Genomic DNA, 12347 nt, shown 5'->3' with positions numbered 1-12347 from the left:
AATAACCCCTTACTCCTCTAGAAGCCCTTCTTCTCCAATAACCCCTTACTCCTCTAGAAGCCCTTCTTCTCCAATAACCCCTTACTCCTCTAGAAGCCCTTCTTCTCCAATAACCCCTTACTCCTCTAGAAGCCCTTCTTCTCCAATAACCCCTTACTCCTCTAGAAGCCCTTCTTCTCCAATAACCCCTTGCTCCTCTAGAAGCCCTTCTTCTCCAATAACCCCTTGCTCCTCTAGAAGCCCTTCTTCTCCAATAACCCCTTGCTCCTCTAGAAGCCCTTTGTCGTCTTAGAGCACTGGCCCCAGCCTGTTATTTCTCCCACACGAACCTTGCTAAAATCAACTCCCACTGAATTGATTATGTGCCATTAACTGTAATTAGAATCCTCCTCCTCCATGCTCAGTGATTGGCTTATTCAGGATTCTGATAAAACGATTATCTTGGTCTGAATAATTCAGTTGTTGTCGTACCTCAGCTGATCAGCACCACTCCCGCCACCAGGACCCATACTTCCGAAAAATTTAAGAGATCGTAAGTTCATCAGCCAATCATTGACGGTCTTTCAAGCTAAATCCACCAATCATAGACAAGAAAATAGAGCGTAATTGTACTTACGTTCACTTGGCGAATTTTGAAAGTATGGCCCCAGGTCGCTGGTCTGAACCATCGTACGTCAGGCAGGATTTAATATGGGTGCCTGCTAATAGTTTGCTATGAAATCCTAAGCTCAGAGAATAAATTATTCCCACAGGAATCCCGGAGGCGGAAAAACAAGAGAAATCCTGCCCCGAGCCTCCTGTTGTTCTGGGTGAGTCCTGTGTGTGGGTTTGATGTGTAGGTGTGTGTTGTGTAGGTGTGTGCTGTGTAGGGTGTATTGTGTAGGGGGTGTATTGTCTGGAGGTGTGTGTTGTGTGTAAGCGAATGTTTTTTAGGTAAAGTGTGAGTGTTGTGTTAGGGTGTGTGTTTGTGTGTGTATTATGTGTAGGTGTGCTGGTTTGAGTGAACGCACAAAATAATGGCTTGGTGCCTCGCGTTGGTACTTGTAGTAAAATATCATAGAAATATGCTTTGTGTGTGTTTTCTAAAGATATTTGTGTATGTGTTTTCTTTATATGTTTGTGTAACGACATTATTGAAGTTAGGGACGCTGAGGTCCCAATGTTGCACTCACCCGCCCCCTTGTCCCCCCACAGGGACAGACTCCCCCAACCCCGACCTCACCACCCTCCCCTACCCTGGGGACAACGGTGAGTCACAATTGACTGCCCTGGTAGGAATACCATTATGAGACATACTCCTTCTCTATATTGTGTATTAACCAGCAATTCATTAAGAAATTAAAAGTCGTCAAATTCATCTTATTGAATGAAGGAATTTCAACGACCAACTTAAGTCGCAGCATTTAAAATTATTAAATTAGGTATTTGTGGCTTACCTCCTAGTATAAATCATCATGTTTCTTATTCCTATTATTTATTTTGCTTGTGAATCTTTTTTATATGATTTTTTTAGAACTGCCTATAATTTAGACCAGGATTAGTGATGGAGCTTGTCTCCTTGACGTTATTAAATTTAGTTTAATCATCTTGGCATTTTCTTCAAATTTGTTTATACTGCACTTTAAGTTTTCATGTAATTAAATATAATTGTAAAGTATGGCACTCATAATTTGTTTAATATTCATGGTAATTTTATTCAACATTATTAATCAATTACCGATCAAATGAATCCATTTCAAGCCATGCTCAGGTACTAATGTACTGCATTTCCCATGGATATAATTATAAAGTAGGGCAAAGCACCTACAATTTCATTAATATTCATGGTAATTTTAATCAACACTATTAATTAATCAAAAACCGGATCAAATTAATCCATTTCAAGTCTCACTCAGGTACTAATGTACTGCATTTCCCATGTACTAAAACTTTCCCATCCCCCCGCTCCCCCAGTGTGGAAGGTGGGCACATGTGGGGCGCAGGGCAGAGAAGGCCCCAGCGTGGAGCAGTGCACTTCCTACTACAACTCCCCGGACTTCCGGCCCCCCAAGCCCATCGTCCGGCCCCCTTCCCAGTCCCTACCAGGCTACCAGACCTGGATGGTACCTAGGGACGGCTGGTACATGTGAGTACCATGTGTACCATGTAGTTTAGTCCACCTCTCGCTTTGATTTTCTAATACTATGAAGAATTGTTCAGTAGAGGTACAATCCAGAGCAGGTTTTGAGACGGGCCGGAGCCGGACATGTTGATAGAAGTGCAGCACTAGGGCCGGGATGAAGCCAATATGTCCGCCTTGGGGTCTAAAAATTACCATGTGCTTACCACGTCCTCTTCTATCTCGTTTCTGCACTCCTCACCCCACCTTCATCATACCCTCACCCCATATATTTCTACTCATAACCCCACCTTCCTCCACCCCTCACCCCACCTTCCTACACCCCTCACCCCACCTTCCTACACCCCTCACCCCACCTTCCTCCACCCCTCATCCCACCTTCCTCCACCCCTCACTCCTCCTTCCTCCCCAAGACGCAGGACCTACGCACACGTGGGGGGGCGGCAAGGGGGGCGTTCTACTTCACCAGAGACTCCAGCATCCACGTGCTCGTGGGCCACGAGGGCGTCTCTGCCTGCGTCGATGTCATGGTCAGTATAATTTTTATTATTTTTTTTTCCAGCAATATTTATTATATCTTGGTTATATTACTAAAATTTTTTACGCTATTTTTAGCGCATTTTCTCATTTATGGGAAAAAAGGCGCTATTCTGCTCGTCATGTCCGTCCGTCCGTGAATTCATGGACGGACGAGAAAATGCGCTCTCTGTCACTCACTGCAGTGAGTACTGATCTAATTTTTTGTTGAATTCAGCGTGCGTCGAAACATCGCATGTGTTATTACTCTTATCTGACCACGAATTCTACGAGCTCTAATTCAGTACAATGAAAGCAAAAGCAAATCGGCGATATACACGTGAAATATATCATGCCTTTGTTCATTTTAATATGATTACTCACACATTAGAAAATAATTCCTAATTCAGATGTTTTTCTAAATTTTTCCGCCGAAAACTATAATCTATAGTCATAATCTTCAATCTAGTTACGGTTTATTAGCACGTTATGCTGTATTATTTTTAAATATTTATTAATCAGCTGGCTTTTATAAATGATTTACGATTTCAAACTATTTTATTTGTAATAGGAAATATCCCCGATTATCTTTAACCAAACGCGCGCTACTTGGGCAGGCTGAGCCGTGCTCTCTATATTTAATATCATAACAATGAATGCTATATCGGTAGCCTATGTCTGTTATCGCTGTTATCGTGCATAGTAAAATAGCGTCCACGGCATGGCCGGAACAGCTATCGACAACAGCTGAAACGATGGAATAAGTATGATTATAGAAAGGAGTGAATTCAATGATATTAAATGGAAATGTAATGAATAATAATTATGAACATCAAAAAAGAGATGATAATTCATAGTGGATTATAATCCCAAATTTATATAATAAAATTTGTGTCATAAATGAATTAAGTAGGAAATATTGAAAGTCTGATGACCGCAAAAGTGAAGAATGTGACTGTGACATGCCTATAATGTGCGTGTCATCGAGCATCTTTAAAGTTCATTATGACATATGAAGTCAATTATTGTCTTAATCGCTACTTCACTTAACTTTCGTCATTAGAAAATTTGTTGTAAAACAACTACAGCTCAGCAATAAGAAATTTTAGAAATTCTTCCCAATTGCCTAATTTGGTATATGACACCAAGTGTTCTAAAGTTTTTTGAAGCATAAGTGTGAGAAATTTCCGAAGAATTGAAAAGCGAGGAAAATTGTCCAAAAAAATCACCATTTCCTTTTGAGAGAAAATGTTTCGGAGTCCAGCTCCATCATCTGTTCAAGAGCTAGAACACACGTACAAACAACTAATGAAGTAAAATTCGCATTGAAGATTTTGAAACATAAATCAGCAAATGAAAGCAAGTAGAAATTAAATAACCCTGTGCAGGTAGCCTATTTACTTATAATTTCAAGAAGATAGAAACTGTTGGCGGCATTTAAACTAGGCTTCTGTTTAAAAATAAATAAGGATTTTGGTGTTCGCAGGCCAGAACCACCGGCTGTGGAAGCTAAAACTCAAAAATCGCTATCGGAAACCGGGAATTTTTAGCTTCCACGGCCGGTGTTTCTGGCCAGCGAACACTAACATCTTAATTAAATTTTAAACAGAAGCCTATTTTAAATACCGCCTTCAGTTCCTATCCTCTTGAAATCTAAATAGATAGGCTTCATTTTCATTTGTCGATTTATGTTTTAAAATCTTCAATGTAAATTTTAGTTCACTAATTGTTTGTACTTGTGTTCTAGCTCCTTAACGGACGATGGAGCTGGACTCCGAAACGTTTACTCTTAAAAAGAAATGGTGATTTGTTAACTATTTTCTTCGCTTTCAAATTTTTGGTAAATTTATGATTTAAGTAATCACGTCATCTTAATACTATTATCCGATCAAAATACAGCGAGAAATTTCATAGCAACGAATTTGCTTCTGAGACTTGGCATTGAAAGCCCAAACGATGCATCACAGTGCCCGACAATGCCTGCCCTGAGACTACTTCCTACGCACTTGAACCGCGAATCTTGGGATGCAATTTGGACCATTGGCGACTTTTGGCCGCCACCGGAGGATTGATGGCCTCCTTGTTACGGACGGAAAACTGTCATCACTTATCCACTTTATCGCCTATCCACTTTATCCACCTCATCGCTTATCCACTTCATCCGCTACAACAGTCCTCCCTAGCCGCTTTAATATTTCACGGCGTAGGCGTCGTGAGGATGCGTAGGAAGAAGAGCTACCGTGACAACATCGCCTGATGGACGATAGATGTTGTGGCGGCTTTATCGCTGGAACAAAACTGGAATGGCAAACTGTTGGATGTTGTGGCGGCTTTATCGCTGGAACAGAACTGGAATGGTAAACTGTTGGATGTTGTGGCGGCTTTATCGCTGGAACAGAACTGGAATGGTAAACTGTTGGATGTTGTGGCGGCTTTATCGCTGGAACAATACTGTGATTGTACGACAATTCGTAAATAGTATCGCTCTCTGCAGGTAAAATAAAAGTGCATGGAGCGATAATCTTAATTTTGCAGCGCTGTTCCAATTCACTGGAATGTCAAGGCCAAATCTGGGCTGTGCATTATGAATGAAGCAATCGTAAATCTATTAAGTGACATAACTTGTGCAGTTAGTGACGTAACTGCTGCAGTTCTCGATACAGTAGTTACAACGGTGCAAAGTGTGCAGCAGTTAGTGTGCAGTACTTAACTGTGAAGCAGTTATTTGTACAGCAAATAACACTTGTGTATACAACAGGTAATAAGTGCTCAAAGATCTACCGATATAATGTCGCCCCTTGTCGCTCATGACCTTATGACACGTATATAGGACTTGACGGCTTTAGGACGTGACACGTCTTATGACACGTATAGGACGTGGCACGGCTTATGGCACGTTTAGAACGTCCACAGGAACGCTGACACGTTTAGGACACATTCGTCCACGGTGACACTGATGTGCCTTTTTATCACCCCCCCTACCCCCGCAGGCGTCGGACCACCGCGCCATCTGCTCAGAGCGCGCCGACCCGCCCGACACGGAGGCGTGTGAGCGCTCAGACTCGAGCCTCTCGAAGCTGAACAACATGCGCAGCCCGTCCCCCGTGGGGGGCGGTGGCGGCGGAGGGGGCGCCACCTTCGTCTTTGTCGTGAGTATCATCATTTGTGTTGAGCTTGTCACTCATACGTGACTTTATTACCACATTAATTCATTCAGGGAGACTTGAGGTTGTTTTTTGAGGCGCGAAGTCAGACCCTGCTGAATAGACCCCTACTAGATAAGCTGTTGCCTATTGGACCCTAATGGCTGGACCACAGCGAGATCGAACCACGTTTTTCAGACTTCTGATAGTTAATTCCTAGCTGTTTTTATCTCTGCTGGTTAGGCCGTTATTTTTTAAATTCATTTGGAGAGACACCAGCTGGATAGACAGCTGCTGGGAGAGACTCTATCTCTCGATCGTGCATCGGCCAAAGCTGGATCGACACCCAGCTGATTAGACCCATGAAGGATAGACCAAAACTGGATGAACTTCAGCTGACCGACATCCTTTTTTTCGAAGCGGACTGCATGCACAAAAAAAACTATTAGTTCGCTTATATCTTTTGTTTCAAGGAGTTTTGTGCGAGAAGTTAAACGGATGATTGCCAATGTTGAAAGGTTTATCATTCATAACGTCGCAAAAATATACATGAGGTTCAGACATGCTGATGATAGCGCAGCTGGGAAACATTAAGTCAATCATGAGTAAAGATGATATACTGTCTCAATGATGGCTAGTTGAACAAATTAATAACATTTATTTTGTTTTGAAGTGCAAAGATCTGTTGAACCCATGTAAGGTTATTTTTAATACGAAGGCTTGTTCAGCCCGTTATAGGCTTGGGCATCCCGTTAGGCTTGGTCAGCCCGTTAGGTTTGTTCAGCCCGTTAGGCTTGTTCAGTCCGTTAGGCTTGTTCAGTCCGTTAGGCTTGTTCAGTCCGTTAGGCTTGTTCAGTCCGTTAGGCTTGTTCAGTCTGTTAGACCCCTGAACCGGTTCCCCCCACCGCCGCCAGAACGACGGTGAGACTCAGGCGCCGCGTGTGCTGCTGGTGGCGGGCGGCGGCGGCGGGCTCGCCTGGACCAACACGAGCGTCTCCCCCGCCACCGACGGCGGGCACAACCCCAACACCACCGCCACCGCCCCCACCACCGCCGCCCTCCTCCTCTCCAACGTCACTAGTGGCACTGGTCCTGGTGGGTGCACTAGTGGGTGATAGGCTAGTGTCTAGTTACCTGCACTAGTGTCTAGTTACGTGCACTAGTCTCTAGTTACCTGCACTAGTGTCTAGTTATGTGCACTAGTATCTAGTTACGTGCACTAGTGTCTAGTTACGTGCACTTGAGTCTAGTTACGTGCACTTGTGTCTAGTTACGTACACTAGTGTCTAGTTACGTGCACTAGTGTCTAGTTACGTGCACTAGTGTCTAATTACTTGCACTAGTGTCTAGTTACGTGCACTAGTGTCTAGTTACCTGCACTAGTGTCTAGTTACGTGCACAAGGGTCTAGTTACGTGCACTAGTGTCTAGTACGTGCACTAGTGTCTGGTTACGTGCACTAGTGTCTAGTTACGTGCACTAGTGTCTAGTTACGTGCACTAGTGTCTAGTTAAGTGCACTAGTGTCTAGTTACGTGCGATAGTGTCTAGCCACGTGCACTAGTGTCTAGTTACGTGCACTAGTGTCTAGTTGCGTGCACTAGTGTCTTGTTACGTGCACTAGTGTCTAGTTACGTGCACTAGTGTCTAGTTACGTGTACTAGTGTCTAGTTACGTGCACTAGTGTCTAGTTACGTGCACAAGTGTCTGGTTACGTGCACTAGTGTCTAGTTACGTGCACTAGTGTCTTGTTACGTGCACTAGTGTCTAGTTACGTGCACTAGTGCCAAGTTACGTGCACTAGTGCCTTGTTACGTGCACTAGTGTCTAGTTACGCGCACTAGTGTCTAGTTACGTGCACTAGTGTCTAGTTACGTGCACTAGTGTCTAGTTACGTGCACTAGTGTTTAGTTACGTGCACTAGTGTCTAGTTACGTGCACTAGTGTCTTGTTACGTGCGCTAGTGTCTGGTTACGTGCACTAGTGTCTAGTTACGTGCACTAGTGTCTAGTACGTGTCTTGTTACGTGCACTAGTGTCTAGTTACGTGCACGAGTGTCTAGTTACGTGCACCAGTGTCTAGTTACGTGCACTAGTGTCTTGTTCCGTGCACCAGTGTCTAGTTACGTGCACTAGTGTCTAGTTACGTGCACTAGTGTCTAGTTACGTGCACTAGTGTCTAGTTGCGTGCACTAGTGTCTAGGTACGTGCACTAGTGTCTAGTTACGTGTACCAGTGTCCTAGTTACGTGCACTAGTGTCTAGTTACGTGCACTAGTGTCTAGTTACGTGCACTAGTGTCTAGTTACGTGCACTATTGTCTAGTCACATACGCTAGTGTCTAGGTACGTGCACTAGTGTCTAGTTACGTGTACTAGTGTCTAGTTACCTGCACTAGTGTCTGGTTATGTGCACTAGTGGTGTCGCTGCTCGCGTAGTGGGCAAAAAACTGTCACTACTTGGACAAAATTATCCACTTATTCTTCTGAGTGTAACAAAATCTTGTTGTTCACTTTTAAGCCTGGGAAAATTTTTAATTCTGCACGTTCACGTCTGCTTTAATTTCCCCGGTGCAGGCAACGGGGGCAGCGTGAACGGCAAGAGGGTGGGGGAGAGCGGGGATTATTATTATTATTATTATTATTATTATTATTATTATTATTATTATTATTTAAAAGAACTTGCATTACGTTCACGAGTTGGACTTTAACTTTACTGGATAAAAATTGTGTATTTTAATTTAATTAACATAATTATCTATAATTAATATAAAATTTGTTAGTTTTTGGGCTAGGAAAATTCAAGATGCCACGAAATACTTTCCTGCCGTGGCACTTGCCGTCCTTTATTTACTGACCGTGTACCCTTGGGGGGGGGGCAGGGGGGTTGAGCTTGCGGGGTCACGGGCACCACGGGGAGGGGGGCACCAACTACGCCACGGGGGTCGCCGCCCGCACCGACGCCGGCGCTAACCTCGGCCCCGGCGCCCTCTACATCGTGCGCGCCGTCTCCGTGAGTAGGGGTACTTAGGGTACTTGGGGCGAGGAGGATCTTGGTGCGGGTAGGTACTTGGTCGAGTACCATGCCGGCCAACACCGCGTGGTCTCCCGCTCGAACGTGATCATGCCCCTAACAAAATTTAAATGCCATCCCGACTCTGAAATAGGGCTCAAGGAGCATCTAAATCAGCCGCTCCATGTCAGCTTCGGCTTAGAGTCTGGAGGGCGGCCGCTGGGCAACTCTTCTCATACTCTCATGCAGCGCACAGTTATCTTACTTTCCTTATGGTACTTTGGCGCCGCCATGCTGGTACTTGACCGTGTGGTCCTTAGGCCCCGCCATGTTGGTACTTGACCGTATGGTACATTAGCTCCGACATATTGGTACTTGACCGAATGGTCCTTAGGCCCCGCCATGTTGGTACTTGACCGTATGGTACATTAGCTCCGACATATTGGTACTTGACCGAATGGTACTTAGGCCCCGCAATGTTGGTACCTGACCGTGTGGTACTTGTTCCGGCAGGGCGAGTGCGGCTGCGAGCACCACTGCCTGTACCTCGACGAGCAGCACAAGAACCACGAGTGCATCTGCTCCCCGGGGTACTTCCTGCAGGACGATGGGTACTCCTGCCACTGTGAGTACCATGGAGTACTTGGATCACCTTAGAGTGCCTTAGAGTACCATGGAGTACATAGAGTACTTACAGTGCCATAGAGTACTTAAAGTAGTTAGAGTACCATAGAGTACTTAGAGCACCATAGAGTACTTATAGTACCATAGAGTACTTATAGTACCATAGAGTACTTAGAGTTGATGTTGTCACGGCCGTTGATGCTTTTATCTCCGTTGAGCCTGTTATCTCCTCCTGACGCTCCTGTTATCTCCTCCTGACGCTCCTGTTATCTCCTCCTGACGCTCCTGTTATCTCCTCCTGACACTCCTGTTATCTCCTCCTGACGCTCCTGTTATCTCCTCCTGACGCTCCTGTTATCTCCTCCTGACGCTCCTGTTATCTCCTCCTGACACTCCTGTTATCTCCTCCTGACGCTCCTGTTATCTCCACCTGACGCTCCTGTTATCTCCACCTGACGCTCCTGTTATCTCCACCTGACGCTCCTGTTATCTCCACCCTCCTGTTATCTCCACCTGACGCTCCTGTTATCTCCACCTGACGCTCCTGTTATCTCCACCTGACGCGCCTGTTATCTTCTGTTCGCAGCGAACGCCACCAACTTACTCCGTCAGACGACGTACGTTGTGTTCATCGTCCTGGGAGCCCTCATCGTCATCCTCACGTCACTCACGTCGATCTGCTGCTGTGAGTACCGTCACTACCATGAGTACTTTGCTGCCACCAATAATTCAATTAATTGTACTTTTATGTATATGTCTTCACTGTAATAGTACATTCTTTATCACATTACTCATGATTCTAATATCCGTTCCTACCTCTCGAACGTTCCTGTATTGGCACGTCACCCATCACTCCCCCCGCTAAATATTGTTTTTATTAACATTAATTAATATTTCCCCTGACATTAATTTTGTCGGCCTATAATATGGAGTTCTATGCTCATTCGAGGGCCAATTCTAATTTAAACAACCACCACTGACCCTCACCCCTACCACCGCAGACAACCGCTAACAGCGCCAGAAGGTGTCACCACCACCACCACTAACCCCTCACCCCTACCATCACCACTAACCCCTCACCCCTACCACCGCAGACAACCGGTACCAGCGCCAGAAGGTATCGGGGTTGCGGGATGCGTTGGTTGACGGGCCGGACTCGCAGCTCGAGCGGATCCGCGCGTCGACGGGCATCACGGAGTACAACCCCAACTACGAGTTTGGCGGGGGCACCTGTACCATCAAGGACCTCAAGGAGATACCACGCCAGAACCTTACGCTGGTCAAGTGAGTGGTGCATGCGTACCATCAAGGACCTCAAGGAGATACCACGCCAGAACCTCACGCTGGTCAAGTGAGTGATGCATGTGTACCATCAAGGACCTTAAGGAGATACCGCGCCAGAACCTTACGCTGGTCAAGTGAGTGGTGCATGTGTACCATCAAGGACCTCAAGGAGATACCACGCCAGAACCTTACGCTGGTCAAGTGAGTGGTGCATGTGTACCATCAAGGACCTCAAGGAGATACCGCGCCAGAACCTTACGCTGGTCAAGTGAGTGGTGCATGCGTACCATCAAGGACCTCAAGGAGATACCACGCCAGAACCTTACGCTGGTCAAGTGAGTGGTGCATGTGTACCATCAAGGACCTTAAGGAGATACCCCGCCAGAACCTTACGCTCGTCAAGTGAGTGGTGCGTGTGGGAAGGGAAGTTTCTGCCAGTCTCGCAGTTTCTTCATAATTTCCCTGTCGTATCTCTTCTACATGCAGAAGGTAAGTTTTATTATGCGTGTATGTAGCGACTGCAAAGCCTTCATTTCATATGTACGGAGGAAGAGAGGAGGCAAACCTATGCCCATCAATAAAATTATCTTCATTATCAATTCCTTCATTATAATTATCTTTATTATCATTCTTTTAATTATCATTATCTTCACTATCATTACCTTCATTATCATCTTCATTATCACTATCTTCATTATAATTATCTTAGTGGTACAGCAGGGTTGGCGTCCGCTCTATGGCCACCGATATCGCGACCATGATTACTGCCACTGGGCACGAGATTACTGCCACTGGGCACGAGATTACCGCCACTGGGCACGAGATTACTGCCACTGGGCACGAGATTACTGCCATGACAGGTTTAATGGTGGTGACAGGTGTTATTGTGGTGACAGGTGTTATTGTGGTGACAGGTGTTATGGTGGTGTTATAGTTATGAGAGGTGTTATGATGATGACAGGTGTTTTGGTGGTGACAGGTGTCATGGTGGTGATAGGTGTTATGGTGGTGATAGGTGTTATGGTGGTGATAGGTGTTATTGTGGTGACAGATGCTATTGTAGTGGCAGTTGCTAGTGTCACGACAGTTGTTGTAGGCTTGCAGTTTTATTGTAGTGACAGATATTGTTGCTAACGTAATATGTTGCTAAGATCACATCTTGCAAACAGAGCATGTTGCAAATATAACATGTTACTATCACGTCAACATCCTAAAACATTCGATAACACGTCCCGCTTTCCCCCCGACAGACGCTGACGGAGATGTCCAACAACCAGGCCGAGATGGACTTCCTGATGGAGGCGTTGATCATGTCCAAGTTCAAGCACCCCAACATCGTGCACTTCATCGGCGTCTGCTTCGGTAAACTGCCACGCTTCATCGTCCTCGAGCTGCTGTCGGGGGGCGACCTCAAGGTCTTCCTTCGGGACTCCCGCCCCAAGCCGGTGAGTGTCCTTCGGGACTCCCGCCCCAAGCCGGTGAGTGTCCTTCGGGACTCCCGCCCCAAGCCGGTGAGTGTCCTTCGGGACTGTCTCTTATACACATCTAGATGTGTATAAGAGACAGGGTGCGGACTGTGATGATAACGAGGGTACGGACTGTGATGATAACGAGGGTACGGACTGTGATGATAACGAGGGTACGGTCTGTGAT

General features: G+C 45.6%; 1 protein-coding gene across 1 annotated transcript in view; it reads left to right on the top strand.

The window, feature by feature from the left end:
* Positions 1 to 12347, top strand: part of LOC108669068 (leukocyte tyrosine kinase receptor-like) — a gene marked incomplete at its 5' end in the record, with an annotated part of 39257 nt that overhangs the window by 4350 nt on the left and 22560 nt on the right. The window contains 15 exon segments of the mRNA XM_047884950.1: positions 753 to 809; positions 1195 to 1248; positions 1954 to 2125; positions 2205 to 2220; positions 2533 to 2649; positions 5626 to 5784; positions 6693 to 6873; positions 8351 to 8379; positions 8694 to 8786; positions 9300 to 9411; positions 9997 to 10095; positions 10505 to 10694; positions 10946 to 11029; positions 11415 to 11601; positions 11945 to 12139. Coding sequence (XP_047740906.1) covers positions 753 to 809; positions 1195 to 1248; positions 1954 to 2125; positions 2205 to 2220; positions 2533 to 2649; positions 5626 to 5784; positions 6693 to 6873; positions 8351 to 8379; positions 8694 to 8786; positions 9300 to 9411; positions 9997 to 10095; positions 10505 to 10694; positions 10946 to 11029; positions 11415 to 11601; positions 11945 to 12139 — 1745 coding nt within the window.

The sequence above is a fragment of the Hyalella azteca genome, unplaced genomic scaffold, assembly GCF_000764305.2.
Source record: "Hyalella azteca isolate HAZT.00-mixed unplaced genomic scaffold, Hazt_2.0.2 contig16588, whole genome shotgun sequence".
NCBI lineage: Eukaryota > Metazoa > Arthropoda > Malacostraca > Amphipoda > Hyalellidae > Hyalella > Hyalella azteca.
Note: the sequence above shows the minus strand (reverse complement) of the source record. Positions and strands in the feature narration are given on the sequence as shown.